General features: G+C 35.7%; 1 protein-coding gene across 1 annotated transcript; it reads left to right on the top strand.

Moving 5' to 3' along the window:
• Nucleotides 1–3838: 3838 nt before the first annotated feature.
• LOC131071183 (uncharacterized protein C227.17c) lies at nt 3839–21444 on the top strand. Its single transcript, XM_058006900.2, has 3 exons — nt 3839–3997; nt 4251–4369; nt 20959–21444. The coding sequence occupies exons 1-3, from the start codon at nt 3907–3909 to the stop codon at nt 21073–21075; spliced, it is 327 nt and encodes a 108-aa protein (XP_057862883.1). The 5' UTR covers nt 3839–3906; the 3' UTR covers nt 21076–21444.
• Nucleotides 21445–22916: the final 1472 nt, after the last annotated feature.

A 22916-nucleotide genomic window follows, 5' to 3' on the forward strand; every position in this document is an offset into this window, starting at 1 on the left:
TGTGGAAAGATTGGCGGTGGTACCCTGATACTACCTTTTATAATTACAAGCCACAATTGGGTTACCATTGGCTCTCTTTGCATCTTCCTATAGTGGATGTGTTGAATCTTCAGTGGCATTTGCAATCAGCTCTTTCTGTTTGGCATTGGTGACAATTTTGTAACATTCGGGCTGCCATTTTTTAGCCTAAACTTGCCCACTTTGCCTAGTGTATTCTATTCCAAGGTTTTCCTTTGGGTTGTTGCCTTCAGTATATGGGTGTCAAGGATCCCTTTTGTCCTTTATGTGGTCAACCAAAGTTATTTAAGCATATATTTCTGGTTCTATCACCATGCTCCAAATTTGTGGAATTCAATTCATGATTTTTTTCACCCCTTTCAACTAGAGCCTTTCTCTTGGCATATGGCTCTTTTGGAAGATTGGCCTCATTTTCCTTTCAAGTATACCCAAATTTGGCATGCTTTCAGGGTGGAAATTCTGTTTTGTTTGTGGAAAGATAAGAAATCTGTTTTATTTGCTCATAGTTCCATTTCCACTGAGGTGTCACTTTTTACTAAAGCATGTATTTGCAATAATGTGCTTCTTCAAATTCAAGTTCAAGCAAACAAGATAGCATTGGAATTTTCTCACCTCTAAGAGTTGCTTGCTCATTGGGGTAATGCCCCTTATACTATTGCCAGAGTCCCCCTAGACGGCTCTACCTCTTGTGGTCACTCTCCACCTCATGGTCGATTACAAGGTCGTAGCTCTTATGCCAAGCATTCTTAAACCTCTTGGTCCTAGGCTCATCATGGTCACTCTAGTTTTACTACTCAGTGATGCTCTACCTCTCCCTCGTGCTGAGGTTTTGTCTCTGGGTGGAGTTGGGAAGGGGTCGAACAATGGTGGTGGGAGCAAAGGGCCAACTTCTAGTGGTGGTGGTGGTGGTTGGCCTGATTCTTCCAAGGGTTTCCCCCACTTGGCCCTGGCTATTTCACCTGCTCGTGATTCTAGAGATAAAGAAGATGGAGAAGTTATGGCTAATGAGGGGTGGTCAATTCCAGATGTCACTCCGGACTCTGCTGATGTTTGGGGCAAATCGGATGATTGTGATCCTCCTCCACCACTGTCTAAGATTTCTCTCACTACTTAAATGGCTAGTTTTTTATGCTTTTCTATTTCTCGAGCGCTGCCCTTTTGTTGTTTATATGTTTATCTAGTTATTTGAGTTCTACCCATCAACTTCTAACATAGCTCTTTGGACTTTTCCCATTTGAACTTTGAGGGGTGACCTTGTGTCCCTCTACCCTTTTTTTTTGGATATATGTATTATAAATTTTGATTAATAGATATAGACACATATATTCATAAAAAAAAAAAAAAAACATCAAATCAATAAATGAAAGTGTTGGGTGGGAGAATGAATTGAAAAAAAACAAGCAAATCAAGTTATGGCAACAAGTGTTTCCTCCGACTTCCTCATATCATTCAAAAGTCAACATGCTAGTGGGTCCCTTTATGTATGCAACATGCAGTTTTACATGGTAAAATGGATGTATGATGTCTCCCCATGCTATTTTGTATGGAGATTAGCCATCTCCAAGAAGAGATGCATCTTTAGGTGGTTAAGCAACAGATTTACACATTAAAATAAAAGTAATATTTCTGAGAGTTACAATCCCTAATGAAGATGAATGTCAATGTCATAGATCAATTTTAACATATCAAAAAGTAAGTAATACAATTTGAAAAATGTAATAGATTTGATAAAATTAAAGATTGCTAAAGTGAATGAAATGACTGTTTTGTAAAACTACTTTGTTTAATATTAAAAAAGTTATTAAATATTTAGATAATTGTAAATTTTGTTAATCTCATTCAAATTTTGGAAAATAATCTGAATGTAGAAAATCGAGAGTCTCCAAATATGCAAGTTTTGATTGTGATAAAACAAATCGAAAGACTTTCAAAGTAGACATCAGAACCTTAAAGACGTTATAAGAAAATAATCAATGTTTCCTATACATTGATAATGCCTTGTATCAAGAACCTCGGAAATATCTACCTAATGGTTCCCCTAATTATCTCAGCAGCACTGGCTAAAATTTTTATATACGCATGAGACCACAAGGGTAGCTGATGATCTTGAGTCAACTCCAGGTGCTACTCAAGGCCCTAAAGATTTTAGGGCCAGAGGTCCTAAAAAGCAAGCCTTCCATCCCCAGTGAAAATCAAGGGAGACACATGTTCAATATGTCTAATCATTAAAACCAGTCGAGTCATTAATAAAAGAGGTAGGAAATTTCAAACAGCAAATGATCAAACCCACAAGTATAAATAACATCCATCATCAGATAGCTTGAAATTTATGGAAGAGTCTAATTCTGCTACTTGTTGTTCTGTGGACATACTGCCAAAATTCCCTGTATGAAAACTAATAAATTGTACAGCTAACCCAGGCTTAAAACAAAGCAGTAGGCACCAAAAATTAAATTAAATGTGAAATATCTTACTTATAAGAGCCAAAAACACCAGATTGCCTACAGCTGTGTACTTTTCCCTTGTGAGAAAGAATCGGCCAAGTTGAAATGGCATGTACAGATAATTAGAAAATCATCATTGATAGTGCATCCATAATTGCTTACACAATCAAAGTTTAAATTGAGGCCTCTGTAACCAAACCTGAAATCGGAAAGAAGAACAAAACGTAGGGAACCCTGTAACTGGTCTTGATAGTGCATCCATAATTGCACTGTTAGTAATCCACAGCTAAAAACAGGATATAGCCTTCCTAGCTACAAGGCCACTAAAATCAAAAGCATCGATAGCTTCAAAGCCAAAAGATTTTACTGAAATGTGTTGATACACAAGAAATTATCATAAAAACAGCATAAAATCCATTTCGCTTTATGTCCCTCTAAATTGAACAGCCTCACAAACTATATCAATTATAATAAATACCATCAATGCAGAAAAACAAAACCATATACTTCTACAAACTAAAAGGAAGGATAAACCTTAGATAACTTTAAAAAGAAGTCATTTGGAAGAAAACAATACCAGAGCCAAACAAAAATTGCAATGTCTTCTTTAATAGATTTGTACTTGTCAAAGTAAAAATTAAAAAATCATCGAAATCGGGGCAATATACGTCTTTGAAACAGAAAAACATACAACAGTTCAAAGTATCCAAAGCAAAAATGGTGCTGCCCACTCTGTGCAAAACCCCAACGCTCTTTGCTTCCCCGCAGTCAATATTCAGAAACCAGCATGAATTAGGTTCAAATGCAAAATGAAAGAAATGTAATGAAGAGGAATTTATATTGAAACGATGGAGTGTGATTTAGCACGCCAATCTTTCATTAGGGGAAAAGCATTAATAGATAACATAGTTCTAATAATTGTCATTTTATTGTCATGTTGACTCAAGTTTCATAGTGAAAACATCATAAATAAATTTGTTTTGTACCATAGTGGATTATTTTTTTTAATTTTTTGTTCATAATTGGCCCATTTATGTACCACTATTGAAATATTTGTGCACCACTATTGGGACATTTGTCAACAAGTACTAGTGATTTTGAGTTGACGGTTGAAACATCTTTAGTTAGGTATCACGCGACACTTTGAAATGTGTATTTTTTAACTTTTGTGCGCATAACTGATTTAAAATCCTATGTACCGTTTAAGATCTGTAGATGTACGAAATTAGCTATGAGGGCTACTCGTGCTCTTCCCCTAACCTGTTAACTTTTTCTTTCATTTATTTTTTCTTTTTAAGATAACTGCCAACTCAGCTCTTCAGACATTCGTATGGACGTCAAATTTACTCGGAGATAAAATTGTTTACCACTTATTATACTTCTTTCAATAACTTCCATTATTTGAACACTCCAGGAAGCCTCTCGGATTTATTCGTGTTCAAGCATGGCGGAAGAGGACGAAGGATTGGTATCACCGGTACTAAAAAGAAACCTTTCCTGCACTGAACGTTTCGACGAACTATGGTTTTGTTACTGTAATTTATTTTCCCTATCTTTCAAACATTAAGGCATTAAATTTAGGGTTTGAATTCAGTTTTGCTATTGCGATTAGTTGTGGACAAAGAGGAAGAATGAGAGATATGTCAGTAGATAGTTTTGTTTGCATCTCTGGGATTGTGTACGCCAATTGCTTGACAAATTGCTTCAGTGATTTGAACAAGAAATATCGCGGTATATAGTTTCTGAAAAACTAAATATCTAAATTTTACTATTGAATGTTGTTTACAGCTCCTGTTTATCAGATGAAACAATATTATAGGTATGGAACATTTGACACTTGCTTTGAGAAGTGGAGTGCTGTCTTTGATTGCCTTCGTCTCAAAACGAAGCGTAAACATGAAGTGCAAGTAAGTATTTTTCGTACTTCTTACAATAACTTCCTTTATTTCAACACTCTAGTCTTTCAAACTCCAATTCTTTTGTGTATACCATTTACCTTTGCATGCATAGGCACCTTAAGTTTATGAATTAGTTTGTTCTTTCATTTCCTTTTTCCTAGATCTAATCTTATGTATTCCATATGTATATGAATATACAGAAAACTGATGGAATAAAAATCTTGTGTAAGAGGTAAGAGTAATATCAATAGGGAGGAGATACATTGTTTACATTTTTATGAAGGTTTCATTGTCTTTCTTGCTTAGCTTTCCCACCAAGAAGATCTACATTAAAGTACAATTTGTAATGCTGGGGTTCAGGCTTTTTAGAGCTTACTCCAATTGGCATAGAACTTAACGTTGAAAATATTTAAATACAGCTCGATACATCAAATGTCAAAATATACATATTATCAATTATCAATTATTTATGGTATAGAACATAACGTTGAAAATATTTATTAATATGTACTTTGGTTTCAATAATTTTAGTCGGTGTTTCTCCAAGTTTCCAGAATGGGAAGATGCCGGAATGTGGGGCCAGGGTTTTGGGAATGGAAATTTTGCCTAAACTTTGGGATGGCAGGGGCAGTGCGGGTGGTGGCTATTAAAATAACTTAAACAAACAAAAAGCAGCTGGAATTTTCAAAAAAAAAATTCAATGCATTACATTTGCAATGATAATTCACTCTCTTTTCGGTTTTTAGGGGTTATAGCATATTTTTTCTTAAAAAGTTACCCTTTTTAAATCTATATGCACCAAATGGAGCAGGTTATCCATTCCTGAAAAAGAGACATTCCCTCCAAGTTCCCAACTCTCTGGGAATGTTGTTCCATGATTTTAGTTTATAATATTTATTTTGTGTCTTTAGTGATTTACATAAATATTTTATATATTTTTTTTGTGATTTTTGAATGTCTTTTCATAACCCCAAACCAATTACAACACTGGATGGTGTGGTACTATAACCAAACTTATTGGATATGACCCAAGCATGGGCTCATATATGGGTATGGTATTTGAGTGTATTATATTGGTATCTGGTGTCCGATATGCAGGTATGCATATCTGGGCAGGAGAGGAGAAGTATATGGCAACTCTGCATCTAACATCAATCTATGCACTTATTATGCCTAGAGATGCTTAACTAAACTATGAGACAAATCAACAATATAAGTGCGGGAAACAATTCTTGAACAACAAGGGAAGGCTAAGATCAGGTCAAATGGTAGCAAATTAAAACCAATGATGATGGAACCAAATTCTAAGCCAAAGAAGATGAGCAGGCACAGAAAAACCTCTAGTGACTAATAAATATTCAAAATGATAAGATATGAGATAGAGGAGTGGTAACCAAGCAAGAACTTAATAGCAAATGGCTTGGGATGGACTGAGGATCAATCAAGCAAAGGAGAATAAATGAGACAGGCCCAAGGTAGACAAACAAGGATGAAACCTAATAATTAATTAAAGGAAAGAAAGACCTTAACGATCTCCAAAGATGAACAGAGCTAAGATATGTACACATGAACAAGGAAGTAGGACATGCATAATTATAAGGAAATAAAAGAAATAAAGCAATTGATACAAATGCTTAACTGATCAAGAAGGATTTTTGTTATGCAGCTTGAAAATAGCACAACAATTGTCCCAAGCTTCAGAAGAATTCTACTAATCTATAGTGATTGGTGGAACTTAGAGTGACCTACTGTGACCTAATGTGAAAATGTGGCTGAGTAGAATCGCCAGCCGATTGTGGCTATGAGAAGAATAAAATAACTGAGTCAAAGCTAAAGGAATAAATCGCTAGTGACCTGACTGAGGGAAATTAGAGGCTAGGATGATAACAGAAGCATGGAAAGGAGGATCCAAAATTAGCAAATTTAAATTATAGGTGATTTATTAGTAGAGCTCATTGTATCTCCAGGGCCTTCCTCAAAGGTTAGAAGCAGGGATGTGCTTGGAACACCTCTGTAACGAACCAGAGCAGTATTCTTTCTTTTCTGAAATCATTGTAAATACTTCACCCAAACATAAAGCAACCTCACAAGTTTTGGTATAACCTTGTAAAATGAGGACAAACCCATTAGGTTGGGACATAAAAGTGACAGAATTGTCTAGGATGAAGACAGAGAAAAAACAGCTTAAGAAGTATGTAACTAAGGATGGACATACATGGCTAAATATGAGCAGTAGTGATTGGAATCAACTGAGTAAAACCTGAGCAAGTCTGAATCTTCAATCTGTTGATCATGACAATGAATAGGTGAATAGATGAAGGTGACAAAAGGTGCAAACAGCTAAGTAGAATATACTCCAGTGCTGTAGGATACACATTTATAGATGGATCTCATCAGACATCAAATATGTTACTGTGGTATATGGTCCAATGTTCATCCGAAACCCTAACTAATTGGACAGAGAAGAAGGCCCTAAGGTTGATGGAGAGGGCCTTTAGCTACTCAAACAATGGGGGAGAGTAAACTACAAACCAATACTAAAAGGTGATCAAAGGATTTTGACAACTAATTTTGCAATAAGGAGAAGAGGTGTTGACATATATCTTTCATCCCATGTCTCAGGGTTTAGGTGATTTCAGTTATTTTCTTATTTCTGTTACTGCATCTGGTTATGATCCTCTCTCTTTCAATAAAAGTCATCACTCTAGATTCCTATCATCTAACTTCATCCCATCACCTGAGATCACTCCATCTTCTAAGGTCATCTACAGGCATTCTTATTTAAAAGATCCCTCACTGGTGGTAGATGGTTGGATGGAAGATCATGAATGCTTGGTTGTAGATGGCCGTCTGTCTGGAAAATAATGAAGGTCCAAAAGTTTGAAGCTTTTAGGGACATGTCAGAATATGGGATTGTTTTGTAAAAGGACTCCATTGTGAATTTTACCCCTGGAAGCATTATAGTGATTGGTATGTCAAATGGCACTGTAGTATCAATGGCATGGCTAACTGGAGACTGTTCAAGATGTTACCAAGAATTTCAGACTTATGGCATGCCTTGACATTTAGGACTTACAAAGCATTGAAGTATCACAACAACTAGCAATACCATATTTATATGCTTTCTGTTCTACAACAAATATTGAAGAACAATAGCAGATTAAGACCCATGCAATAGATATTTCTACAAAACAAAAGCTAACACTAGGTAAAAGTCAGAACTTGGTGCAAAGCATGACACATCAAATCTAAATTCTAGCAACAATCAAGGTTATGGTCATTAGCCCATGTAAAATATAATATCCTCTCCAAAAGTGCCAGAATAAAGAATGCCATCAAAAGCTTCAAGGATTTTCACTAGCTTCCACACACTCTAATGATGCCTTTCTCACACAATATTTTAGTTCAATCCAAAAAACATTGCACCTTGATAGCATTATCCGGCTACTAATTCCATAAACTAACACAAGCATTCCTAGTTCTATTTTATTTATTTTGTTCTAACTAACAATAGCTCATATTATTGGTAGGTATGTGATTTATAATTTCATAGCTCAGATTGATTCACATTAGATTTAATGGGCGTAGCTGTTTTTTGCAATTGCTAATATTGTAGAAATAGGGTAAGTTACAAGTTACAACTGCTTAGGTAGAAACTGGTAGGTCTCAAAACTGCCACCAAAGGTTCTCACTTGGGGGTTTTCCTTTTTACTTTTATGGTTAAAAATTTAAGTTAAAATGGACATTTTAGTTAATGATTATAAGAACGTAAAAGAGTTAATGTAGGATGAGAAGCTTAGTTGAATTTTTCTACTCAAACAAATTATGCCATTGAATTTGTTGTGAAAATTTACAAGAAATAGAACTAAAAAAATGGACTAACTATCGCCGTTTGAAGTTTGAGGCTTTGGTACCCTTTTCACAAGACCTCCATTATCAAAGTATTACACCTTTGATTTTGAGTCTTTGATGAACATTTAGAATATTTTCACCCATGAGACTGTGCTACACCTTTGCTATTGACAGACACTATCTAGTTCTTTTGCAATGACAAAGCACTGCGACTTAGTTTAAAATAAAAACTCACAATACCTTTGTTGACAATAAGTATGCTTTTCTTAAGGAAAATACATACAATACCTCCACCAACTACAAAGCACCCATACCTTCAATGTAGACAGAACGACATGAAACTACAATAAATGAAATACTTGTACATCTCTTTGTTTTACCTCCACTCAGATTATATTTCTACTACTAAATTTCTGATTCCCTTCACATTCTACGTACCCAATAATGTCTTATTACAGAGGGATTAAAGGGACAAATATTCACATGATGTGAAGTAAAATTAAGTTTTTAAATCCACCAAACATTCCATAAGATTTATCTCCCAGTTGATTCCAGTTGCACTCTTCTATTTGTCACAGTGCATGCTGCTCAGAAAAGTTCACCCTGAATTTACACAAATAAAATTTTGAATCTGCTATTCTCCACAACTTCAACCAATCACTGAATGGTGGTACTAAGCACAGTTTGGTAGGTCTAAGAGACAGGGCAGTGGGTTCAAAATAAATGTCAGGAGAAACCAATTCTGTACAACTAAAAACCAGATTTTAAGATAAAACATAATCTTTTGAAAATTGATATATAGGGAGAGGAAAAAAGGCATCAATTTTCTCCAACAATACTTGAAGCAATAGCAAGAGAAAAATATCCCTTCATTCTCCACTATATACTATTCTGTAAGGAATAATGGTCAAGATCTGTTTGATTTCACCCCTCTTGCAAAGACCATAAAAATCAAAGGTTACTTTCCTCTCCTCATGGTGGAAATGAACATTGCACCCTTCCTCACCCCTTTTCTCCCCCTTTTGGATTTAAATAAAAATATAATCTCAGCTTTTCCATCTCAGCATGCAAGATGAATGCTTGGTTGCCATACCTATAAATGTTTAGTCATCATGCCGTCTCACCACCATGCCATGCCATCAATGCTTAGTGGACAAACACTATCTAGACCTTACTGAGTGACAGCACTACATTTTAGTTAAAATCAAAACTCACAATCCCTTTGTTGACAATGAAGCATGCTTTTCATCAGGAAAATACGTACAAGACCTCCACAAACTACAAAGCACCATACCTTCAATGTCGACAGAACTAATGAAACTACAATATATGACAATAGATGAAATAAGTTATAACTGTACATCGCTTTTTGGTTTACCTCACTCAGCTTAGTTCTGCTATTCAATCTTTTATTCCACCTTCCTATTCTATTTAACCAATGATGGCTGATTAAGAAGGGATTAGAGGGAGGAATATTCACAAGGTGTAAAATAAATTTAACTTTTCAAATCCTCTAAACGTTTGGATTTGTCTCCCAGTTTATCCGAAAGGCACTCTTCTTCTATTTGTTATTATGGGGGTGAAGTGAAATAAAGAGTGCTAAAACAACTACTCTGTTCATTGCATGTTACTGTGAAAATTTTACCCTGAATTTACACAACCAAACTTTTGAATCGGACATTCTCCACAATTTGTATGAATAACAGAATGTTACTATTCAAGGTAATGGAGGGTCTTATAGACAGGGCAGTGGGATCAAAATAAATGTCAGGACAAACCAACTCTGTACAGCTAAAAACCAGATTATAAGATCAAACGTAATCTTTTGAAGATTGATACATAGGAGAGGAAAAAAGGCATAAATTTGCTGCAACAAAATCTGAAGGAATAGCAAGATAAAAGGAACCCTTTGTTCTCCAATTTACACTGTCCTGTAAGGAATGATGGTCAAAATCTGTTTAATTTTGCTCTTTGCAAAGACCCTAAAAAATCAAGAGTTCCTCCCCTATCGTCTTGGTGGAAATTTAGCATCCTTCCCTTCCCTCCATGGTTCCACCCTTTTCAACATTTTTTTCTCCACTTTTTAGGTTCAAATTTAAATATAATCCCAGCTTTCCATCTCGGCATGCAACATGAATGCTTGGCTCTCATGCCTAATAATGTCGAGTCATGAAGCCATCTCACCACCACGTGATGTCATCCATGCATAGTTAAACTTGGTCAACTCCAAGACTAAAGATTTTATTGTATCCGAATTATGTTGTGTTATCAGTCATTGGAATCATTATTTGAAAAGAATACCATTTAGATTTAAATAAATACTCTTGCAAGGAATGAAATATGGATGATGTAGTTTCAGTTTTTCCTCTCGTTTTATTTTCCTTTTCTGACAGTTTCCTTTCCAACACCCCTAAATATACAAGCATTTAAACCTAACATAAGCGGAAGCAAAAGTAATGAAGAAAGGATGCAAAAGTTACAATCTATAAGGTGGAACAATCTCAATACAAAGGGGGATCCTGACGATAGAGTTTTCCTTAGAATCAGCAATACCATCTCAAAAACTTCACGAAGGCTCAGCAAGCTTCTTGGAAAATATAAGGTTTTGGGCAATGAATAAGATTAATATGTTATCATACATTTCCAAACGAGTTAGTGATCATTATACCCAATTATGAGCCTTCCAAATATACTTAATTCTGCTTCTATTATGCTGTGAAAATTGTACCATAATTTGCCCACGATCATATAAACTCTCTTCCAGTCTCATTTGGTGGGAATGTGAAGAATGGCAATGAGAAAGTTTCTTTCCATGAGTATGAAGCATGTCCATCATTTTTAGTTGATATCTAAGCTTTTTGCCAAACCTTATGACTGCAAAGATTGCACAGTTTTGTTTTCCAAACACAAAAGCTATTTTTTCTCCAAAGGAACGATATGTGTAATATGACATTTTTGAATCAAATTCCTGTAGCTGACATGGCTGCTAAAGCAAATATTAGTTTCTATGTTTGTGGGATTGAGACTACCATTTTCTCTGGCAGAAGTCTGTCCATGGAGATAGCTTTGTTTTTGCCACGTTGGTAATGTGCTTTGGATTGACCTTTGGCTACACATATTTTTGCAGTTGTTTTGGCTTCTCAAGGAATGGAGCTTGTGACTAATTTTGACTCATCAAGTCCAAATATGAAGTTTCAGAATATCCTTTTTTTACTAGAATGTTTCTTCTAACTTGCCATCATTCTATTTGTGTTATCTTCTAAAACCCTAGGATTGATGAATGATAGATGAACCCCATGGAGTAGTTTATTTCTCAAAGATAGAGGTTACCATCAAATCCAAATCCAAGAGGTGGATAATCCATACAACAACTTCCTGGTGCAATTAGGAAATGGAGCAAGAGGTTAGATGATCTCTAGGGCTTGTAGAACATGAGTAGAGAACATGACTATGAGAGGCTGTTGGCAGTCGGCCAGCATCCCTCGCGGAGATTCGCGAAAAGATTTAACAGCCTCCTGTGGATTCTATAAGTCTAGTGGTTGTATTGGGCATTGAAAGGTTGATCTTTTGGTGCAACGGCAACCCTAGCTTGTAACAATTGGTATCAAAGCCTGGTCCTCTATTTTCAAAAGCCTAACAGCTTGAGGAAGATTCTGACACCTGTAGAGATGGATAACTTGAGGAAGCAACTTGAAACATCTCTTGCAAACTATGATGTAGAAAAAGTGAAGAATATCAAACTTGAAGATGATCTGAAGGTTGCACAGGAAATCATTCAAGGACTTCAGAAAAATCTCACTATTGCTAGGAACAAAAGAAGAGAACTTTCTGAGAAAATGCAGAGTGATGATGATGAGAAAGAAACTCTTAATGACCTTGTGAACAAGCTGAGACAAGAAAACAGTACAATGAAGAACGAGATGCAAGATATGACTATGAGATTTAGTAAAGACATTGAAGATAGAAAGAAGAATGAAGATGACTTAGTTAGAAGACTAAATGATGCTAGAAATGAAAACACAAGACTCAGTCATGAAAATGATATGTTAAAGACAGATTTAATGCATACACAAAATGACAGAACTGAACTCATGAGACAGAAAGATTTCTTGGAAAATGAGTTGGCTACTGCAAATCAACACAAGGAGAAATTCAAGAAAAGTTCAGAAGAACTTGATGACATGCTCAAGAATCAGCAACCTAATGGAGATACAAATGGCCTTGGCTTTGAAGTTGGTGAAAGCTCCGGTACTGCAAACAATCATGATCATAGCAAACCAGTAAGACAACCTCATGCTTATAAATTTAATGGAAAATGCTTCAACTATAACAAGTATGGTCATAGAGGAAATTAGTGTAGATCTAGAAATTATCAGAACACTAATACACCCACCGGTCAATGTTCTAAATGCAACAAAGTTAGTCATAATTCAGAAAATTGCAGAATGAATGTAAGATGTTATATTTGTGGAAGATTTGGACATCTATCTAATCAATGCAGAACACATACCGGCATAGGATATGGGAAACCTATTCAGAAAAAACAATGTGACTTGTTATGCTTGTAACAAAATTGGACACATTGCAAAATTCTGTGGAAGTAAGGCATCACCGGCAAATAACAAAGGACCCAGTTTGAAAGGTAAAGAAAAGGTTGAAGAGGTAAAACAAGAATTTTCAAAACAATGGATTAAAAAGTCTGACATGAATGTTAGTGAAGCTATTCCTTCACCGGTAGAACAGAGTATCACTCCACCGACAAGAGATTCTTCATCTAACTGAGAAATAATCCTTTGGGGGTATGGCAACTAATTGAAAACATGCTAATTAACCCTCGGTTGATGGTGAGAAGTTGGATTACTTCTTTACCGGCAGATGAGTTAAGTTTTGACTTAACCGACAGACATTAAATGTGGCAGTTGAAAGAAATAACATTATAAAGCAAGTGTTTTGACTCCTTTTTCATTCACCGAGCATTCAAATCTCCAGAGAGTGCGAAAATCCCGAGCGAAGGCATCCTTAGCGAAAAGTGAAGCAGTTCATTCAAGCACTCATCCTAAAGGCAGATTAAGGTATTTATAACTATGGCTTCTTCATCTGCACCTGAATTCATTGCAAACCCTACTGTGATTGAAGTTATCAAGCGCCCTAGATCCGTGTTCAAACTTATTCCCGAAATTGCGAAGAAAGATGATACCCTAGGAGCATTTTCGAAAATACCCAAGGGAGTAGTTTATGCAGAGGATCCTAGAATGAATATACATTGTCATATTGAGGAACTAGGAGCTGAAGAATTAATGAACATGTATAGGACTGTAATTTGTGATGAACATGGAAATGTTAAAGCGGAACACAAGATAGCGGAAACCCTAGGCTTTGTGGACATTCTTAGTATCCCTGATTTTCCTAAAGATGTGATAAGAATAGTCTTGAGCAGAGTTCATGGAGAGTTCTTTTGGTTGGATTCCATCCATAAGATTACTAAAGAGGTAGTTAGGGCAGTGACAGGTTTACCTTCCATCAGTAGCAGGCTTGACAGAACTAAGAAAGTTTCAAATGACACTGTGATGACCCTAACCGGTGCAACTTTTGACAAAAGACCCCTAAGAGTAAACTATGTGAAAGATATAAATGTTAGATTTGTTAGCATGATTCTTGGTTATAAGGCTACACATGCAAACAGACTAAACTCAGTTTCCAGTTTATGTATTATAAGTGCATATGACATGGTGAATGACAATGCAATGATTGATATATGTGAGTGGCTTAAAGATGAACTAATAGACAACTTGAAGAAAATCAAAGGTGATAAGAAAGGAACTTTCAAATTTGGCAACCTGCTTGTATGTTTAATGATGTACATTACCAAGCAAGTTCCCGGTATTGGTAGGAAAGACTTTGGTTTTGATATCTCGGTAGGAAAACAACTTCTTGACATACTAAACAACATGGGAGATGACAGAGAGAAAAACATAAATGAGTATATTCAAACTTTGAAAGCAAGAATGAAGACAAGAATAAGGCTATCTCAAGCAATTGTTGATAAGTATCAAAAAGAGATATGCTTTGTGATCAAGAAAGATGAAATTTGGATGGAGGCAGTTATCCCTAGGACTATTTGGGTTACAGAGATGGGATATGAGGCTGATGACAACATAGTTGAAACTTATGCAAAAGCCCTCTTAGAAGCCCCTAAGGAACCGAAAGAAAAAGTATTTGGCAATGTTGAAACAATTGAAAGTGGCATTCAATCTCAGAAAAGAGTTAAGAAAACTGAGCAGATAGTTAGGAGAGGTTCAAGACAAACAAAAACAATAAAGGAAGATGTTTTGAATAAAACTGGTATTAAGGAGAGTGAATTGGAAGGACTACAACCGGAGACACATCTCTCACCGGTTGCTACTTCTTCTGACAATGAGATACCCGCTGAATTCAAAAGGGTAGAAAGAAAAAGAAAACCCTCACCGGCATCCTCACCTACACCCAGAAGGACAAGACAAAAGCAACAGGCAGTTAGGCCTCCGACTAAGAAATTAACACCAAAGAAAAGAAAAGAAAGACGGGTTATTCCACCATTTGACAAACTTCTGAATGAAATAACTGAGGATGGGAAATTGAAAAACATCAGTAAGTTATATAACACACTATCAAATGATGAAAAGGAGAGCATAGAAAATAGTGTAATCTTACACTTAGACATCTATAAGAAATTTCAGATGGAAATTGTGGATGAGATACCCAATGATTTATACAGAAGGTTAGAAGCTAGAAGGGTAGCTATTGTTGAATTAGATAAGAAAATCAAAATAGAAAAGCTACTTGCACCTCACCCAGTGAACTCCACACAAGAAATTGATGAGCTGATTAGTGAAGCAAACCAGACAGTATTTTCAACTGGTCACCGACATGTTGCACTTATGGCAGGTAGAGTAAATGAAATAACAGAAGAGACTGCAAATCAGTGGGATATATTTTTTGTTGAAAAAGAGAAACAAGAAGAGCTAAAAAGACCAAAGACTATCGGAGTCTACCAAAAGGATAAGGGGAAAGGTAAGGTAGGTGGACCTCCAAGCTTAAAAATACAGATAATTTACCCTCACCAACCTCTGATACTCCACCGGTACAAACTGATGACACACAATCGGCAATAGAGAGTATGGAAACACCACATGAGGATACAAGTCCTGATTCTGAGGTGTTATACACAATGAACATTGACACACAGGAAGTCAATATTGTGGTGGACAAGGAAACAACTGACAAGAGAGATGTGGCAATTGAGCCACCGGCTGAAAATGTTGAAGTTGGAAACATTGGAATTGGGGAACAACAACAAACTGAAAAATCAAATGAACCCCAGGTTATTGCAAAGGCAGATACCGCAGGTGTGCATACTGATGCATCTACTGAACCACCGGCAACCACTGAAATTGGAATATCTACTGAGTCACCGGCAGTAGATAGCATAGAGGTAAACAAAGAAAAACCGGCAGTGGACTCTACAGTAAAATCTTCAGAGGCACAAATAGAAACACCTTCAGGAAAGGACACTGAGAAACCAGTAGAACAACAGGTTCATATTGAGGAAAACATTGAGAAACAGGCTCCTTCACAGACAGTGCCACCGGCTACATCTGACAAGCCTAAGCCTTTGGTAGCTGAAATGCAAACACAAACTGATCCTCCGGAGAAAGAGGAAAGCAAAGCTATCACAACCACCGGCGGATTACAAATTGTGAAAACAGTTGGACAGTCATCCGGTACATCTATGATTGAATTCAGGCCTACAAATGTAACAGAGGTACTCTTGGATTCAATAAAGAAAATAACAGAGTGTAATGCATAGGCGTATAAAGCTATAGATGACACTTTACCAATTTTGAAGATGATAGCTCCAAAGTGCAACATAGATAATAAAGATTCTTTGAGCCAATTAGACACATTGTCTAAGTATATAACCGGCAACCTAATTACATTGGATCAAATAAATGAAGACACCTTCCGAGAGAAAATGAATAAGGAGAAGGAAAAATTCTTTGAGGAAACAGTGAAGAAGAATAAGGAACAAATGGAAACCTTATTACCGACATTAGGAGAAACAATTTTGGATTTCAAGAAACTGTACAGAGATACCTGCAAAACTGATATTTTGACAGAGGACATAGATTCAGAGATCAGCAAAGCACAAAAAGAAATCAACAATATTGCTGACAACTTAATAGGAACATCAGATTCATTTTTGGAAGTTGAAAAGAATATTGCAGTTCTTGAGGAGAAAATTGAAAAGTTAGAAAAAGATAAAGAAAAGATAAAGTTTAAGGCAAAGGATTTAAAATGCAAACTATGCCCTAAACTGGATTACCTCATTTCTTTGAGAAAAGAAATTTCCGAGGCTCTGGTTCCAGGACTTAAGACACCGGAAGAGCAAATGCACATACTCACCGATACAATTCAGAGAATAGAAGCGGCATTAAAGGACAGTGAGAAGTTCAGCGACAGTCAAAATTTTGCATTGGCGGACATCTATTAGATTGTAACGCACCGGTTACAAGGATCTAGGCAGGAACCACACTCCATTGACAGTGAATGACAACCTTTGTCATTGATGCCAAAGGGGGAGTAGTGGAGATGAGAAAAATGATCAGAAGAAAGACATCATCAGCTCAGGGGGAGCACACATTTTGGTAACACAGTTTTGACAAGTTTTGGCAGATCCTTTTTTTGGACACTTTTTGGATTTTTCTCACGAGTGTTGCCATCAATGCCAAAGGGGGATATTGTTGGCAAATGCACACTCCAATGAGAAATTGTAGGTGATTGAAGGTATTGTCATTGATGGAAACCTTACAATCGTATGATACCGGCAGGCATCGGCACCAGTAGACTCTACACCGGCATATAGTTCACCGGCACCAAAAAGATTGATTACCGGCACCATGGCCGACAGGAATTTTGTTTAATTATATTTTGTATTTAATTGTAAAATCTTTTTGTAAGCCGACATGGCAGATTGTAATAAGACTCATATAAGTATGAGATCTTGTAGATCATTTAGGAAGTGGATATGGTTAGATTATTTCAGACCTAATGTGCGAATTGTAAGGCAGATTTTGGATAAGGGTTTATGATTATTACAGAGCTTAAACCGGTACTGAACCTGGCATAGCAGATGTTGATCTGAAGCAGTACATGACATTGGATTTGTATAATCCATTTTGTAAGTCAATGAGACTTCTCTTTTTGTATGTAAGCAGTGAGCTTTAGGTAGTTGGCCTTCCTGCATGTGCAGGCCCCTATTGTAACAGTAATATTCTCTTATTGGCCAATAAGCGAATATTGTGGGTCACAAATCCCACCGAGGTTTTTCCCACACCAGGTTTCCTTGTTAAAATATTGTGTTATGGTGTGTCTTTCATGTTGTGCTTATTGTTCTTATTTGCTGCATTTATTTTGGTTTACCGGTACACAGTTTTGGAATGTTTTTCATATAATAAGTTCAGAAAATTCATTAACCGGTCAGATACTGATTCACCCCCCCCTCTCAGTATCTTTGGGAATCCTAACAAGTGGTATCAGAGCTTGGTCACAGGTTCGAATCACGCAGGCCACGGCAAGTGACACTGGGAGGGGGATTGTTGGCAGTGGGCCAGCGTCCCTCACGGAGATTCGTGAAATGGTTTAACAACCTCTTGTGGATTCTATAAGTCTAGTGGTTGTATTGGGCATTGAAAGGTCGATCTTTTGGTGCAACGACAACCCTAGCTTGTAACAGAGGCAACCAAAGAAATTCCAGTGGTACAAATCCAAATGAAGTCCACCCCAAAGTAGAAGTCAAATTTAGAGAATGAGTTGAAGCTGTCACCAAGAAAACAAATATCAGAACATTTCAACTACAAATAATCAACAAAGGAAGAATGGGTGGAAATAGCAAGGCACCCTTGATTTTTAAACCAAGAATGGGTCAGTCTTGCAGGCCATGTTGAAAATTCAATACAGCCTCCTTTAGATGAGGGAAGTTGGGAGATGGAGTCTAAAGACACTTTCATAGATGGAGAGAGAGGTGTATTAGAGCAACCTTCAAGATATCAAAAACTCTAGGGCTATGGGTGTATAGAAGACAACCAAAAGGTGAAAGTAAAGTGAATAACCCATTCTTTTTGTTGAGTAACCCATCGCATAACATAAAATCTATAGGAGTGTATAGATTTCTCCTAAGTGTTTGGTGTTCCATGTGTGGGGCCTTCAATGCTAAAACCCACCAGTAATGTTAGCTAGGCACAAGAAGAATGGGTTATTCAAATGTTAAGGAAGGATAATTTAACAAGCAAAGCACTAACAAATATATGGAGTAAGGGGAATAGGGGTTTGAGAAAAGATTACTTAGCCACCAATGAATGATGATATATTTTAGAACTTATTCAGCAGCCATTTCTGCATACGAGGTCCAAGGTGAAGGCCACTTTGTAGTTCTTGACACTCTTCTTGGGTGCCTTAAGTTTATAGAAATGGGATCTGGAGGGTATCTTTGAACAAACCAACACAAACACTAACTAAAAGTTGTCATGAGCACTCGTTCAAGTGTCTAGACCTAAGGATGAAAACACATAGATTTTAGATTGTATGACGGAGGACGAAACCCCTTTGGTTGAAGGAGTGATCTCACGTAGAGCTCACATTTGAGTTTTAATGGTGGCTAAAATTGATGATATTGAGTCTGCATGACACTTATAGATGTCATGGATGTCATCATTTATGTTTCAGTTTGCCATAGCTGTTGTAGACTTGTAGTAGAATATTGTAATATTGTAATGTCTCATTTAATATAATAGATGAACTGTGATCTAGATTCTTTGTAAGTATTGTATTCTCAGTTTGTTGCTGTGGTTGTGTATGCATGGGTTGTTATCTATTATTGTTGTGGCAGAAATTTTTTATAAACCATTTTCAACATTTTAATATAAATACAATTTATAGTTTATCTTTCATTGTGGGTTTGCTCAGTGATTTGGGTTATCCATGTAAACGCAAGATTGGAACAAAATTTTGTGGGTATGCTATTATTTATATGAACGCAGTGGGAAACTTCTAGTTTTGCAAGACTTGGGCAAAACAGATTAGGATTTGTTTATTTTAGGGTTAAATAATGAAGTCTAAAGCATATTTTTAGAGTTGCCGTGTCACATTAATATAACCCAGGTATTTTTCGAGGTTCTTGTATTTAAGTCCAAACTATAAATAGCCAAAATATTTTCATAAGATTTTGTAGTTATGTTTTCTAGTTTATCAGTCAAAGATGCTTTGGTGGTTATGTTTTCTATTTGGGAATTCATTGATTGAGCCCATGTAACAGCTTTGTGAAGTCATTTTTTGCATTTACTATTCTCTGGAGGTGCTCTCCAAGCTGGGCATAGGTCTTTTGCATGATACCATGATTTTGGCCTCTCTCCTTGCCTATCCATTGGGAGTATGAGATGGTGGTTTTATGTGATTGTTTACAGGTACATAGGTACTGTTGGAGTGCTGTCAGTGTTCAGAGTGTTAGTTTGTTGATATTGTATCATATATGTTGAGGATTAATACATAGTTGTCCTCTTCTTAGGTGGAGTATGTTTTGAAAGGGTTTCTCTATGTAAATATTGTGTCTATATGGTTTGCTGATTTAATTGTTATTGCTGTTTTATGTATCTATATAATATTCTTTTATGGTAATCCTAGATAAAGAAACATATTTCAGATTTGTGCACACTGTGTAGAAGATTTATTGCAGTAGTTTCACCTTGTTTTTCAACAATTAGAAGCATGCCTCTTTAATATTCTCATCTATGAGATTGAAGCAGAAATGAGGGTTTATATGGAGCCTACAACTATTTGGCAATTTGGCAATCACTAAATTGAGAGGTTGTTTCATCTTAAGTCTCAAAATCAATCAATATGTAGTACACTGATATTCTGAGTCCATGGGATCCATTGGGAATAATTTCTGGCCTTGCCATTCCCTATGTTTTGCATCGGAAGTACACAAATTGCTGACATTTGACATGTTATGATTTTATTATGTGAAACATTTGAACCATATGCTGGTCTCCTAATAGCAATATAGCTTTTGATTGAAGGCTAGGTGATCACATTTTGAAGAATTATTTTCCCTTATAAAGGTAATTTGAGACATGACCCATGACAGACAACTAGTGAGATTGTCCAGAAACTTAGAGCTATTCTGTTTATGAAAAGGTTTACAATAATCTTTTGAAAAACTAGCAATTTCTTCCTACACTAACTAATCAGATCCTAGAAAGAGTTTGATCTATAAATTACAGATGTATTTGAAGTTCAACATATTTGGGACAAAATCATGGTGGTTTTGGTACCAATTAATTTGAGAATTACTTGCTTTCTACTGTATAATTAGCAATTCGCATGTATGCTGCTTGGTATGCAACAATGAATCAATAGGTTGGCAAAGGCACAAATTTGCTCCTTGCAAGGTTTATGGCCAGAAAGTCACAAAATATATAAAGACAAATTTTGCCAGAAACACCACCATTACTACCATTTTCAAGGTGGCAATGGTATTTCAGATTCCTAACTGACTCGTTAGATCTAGATCCAAAATCCATACCATGATATCATCCTTCACAACCTCTTCTGTTTTTGTTGTCTTTCAAAATTCATTTGAATTGATTCTGATGCATGGATATGTTGTAGTCATTTGATGTTGTAGAACTGATTATTTTTTTTCAACACAGAAAATCTTAGAAGCACGAGAGAGGGATCAGCCACCACACATTTGGAAAATGCGAACTTTTGAGGAAGCTTCAGCAAACTGGAATTCAATGTATGGTCATTTAAATGAATATGAATGAGAATGAATCTTCACATAATTTAATGAGGAAATTGTGTTATATTCAAACATGGTTGGACTTGGTTATTATATCTAAAATTGAGGAATTTGCTAATTGTTAGAGAATCAATTCCTTATAATGCTAGTGATGTATTGCAAATGCAATTTGTGCACTTATGACTTATTTGTTTTTTTGTCAAGAGCAACTCACTCAAATTTACCAAAATATTTCTGTGTTGTTTCTCGTTCTATCTATTACAACTGCTATTCCTCTTTCCCTTGTTCCTCCAAGCCTCAAGTTATAAGCTATGAGATTGGAGTTTGGTGTAATAATTCAGCAATACATTGATAGGGATTTTTTGTCCTATTTTGCCAAATGACAACAAATAAAGTTGCCAACAACAAACTTGTACAGGAATAACCATACATAATTACAATTATCGACAGAAGTCAACTATCAGCTGACAGAATTAACATTTCACTTTCACATGTTTCTCGCGACCAATCTTTTCATAGTTGTTGCAAGTTATTTTTTACTTCCTCTATGAATTCCCCTTAGATGAAAAGAATTTGGAGTCTTTTCTGAAACAAAAGAGGGTTATGCTTTTCCTTTTTGTGGCTTCTTGGACCAACTAATAAATTCTAATTCTATGATGTCTTTAGAAGACCTATGGGGAGTACACAAAAAATTATAGCACTACTATGAAGTACACACAAAATTAGGCACTTTTTAAAAAATGCACCTAAAAATGATCCATATGAGGTTTAATAGTCTTAATTTTTCTAAATGAAAACTGTGCAACAACACCTATGACAAATTATAAATTATAGAATATTTGTGCATCAAAAATATAAAATAATTACACCAACACATAGGACATGGAATTTATCCCAAATAAAAATATTCTTAAAAAGGTAGGTAGAATGCCCAAATTATCAACCTCTAAAGTTGAATTGTAAAATCAAAAGTTGCAACAAACAGGGGGTAAAAAAATTTAAACTACCTACTAAATTTCCAAGCGGAACTACCAAATGTAGTTATCACCATGTAGATTGAGATATTTGTTAATTTTAAATAATTGTCAACTAAATAACTTCTCCAAATTTGAAAAATGTGTCACTAGGGTAGGGTGGCCCAACAATGGTAGTGGTAGATTAGGCCACTAAGTGATGCTAAGGGAAGTAGTAGAGGTAGCTCCTCAAGCAATACCTTTTGGGGCTTTGCTCATAAGGTGATGCATGGAGGAGAAGCTCACATGGGAGCCATCAATCATGGGGATCATAACTTAAGGCCACCAAGTGTCATGAGCTTCATTTAAAAATTATTTAATACTATATTTTTTGTTGAATAATTGTTATTTGATTAATGTTAATATTATATCATGTGAAATTAATAATATTATTATTTAACTAGCATAGATATCTTAAATACATATATCTAAAAAATGTCAATAGATATTAGTCTTGAGACGCCTATATTTAAATTGTTATTGAGAATAGATAGGTGCCTCAAGATTGATCTCTCAACATTGTTTAGATAGATGCATTTAAGATATATCTATGCTAGTAGCATCCACAATGTTCATTTTGCATATTTTTCTTATGTTTGTATATAATATTATTGTCCTTTGCAAATAAGGAACTCCTAACTATTGATTTGAATATATAATATAAATTATATTTATTGAACATTATTGAAGCATTTCATATTTTTTCAAATATGCAATCATTATTATAAAAGACAATCAATGGGATATTTCATATTTATCCATAAATATAATGTCATTTATATTTAAAGAGTACATTATGCAATCAATATTTTAAAAGACAATTAATAGGATACTTCATATTTATCCATAAATA

The sequence above is a fragment of the Cryptomeria japonica genome, chromosome 7 (assembly GCF_030272615.1).
Source record: "Cryptomeria japonica chromosome 7, Sugi_1.0, whole genome shotgun sequence".
In the NCBI taxonomy this organism is placed as follows: Eukaryota; Viridiplantae; Streptophyta; class Pinopsida; order Cupressales; family Cupressaceae; genus Cryptomeria; species Cryptomeria japonica.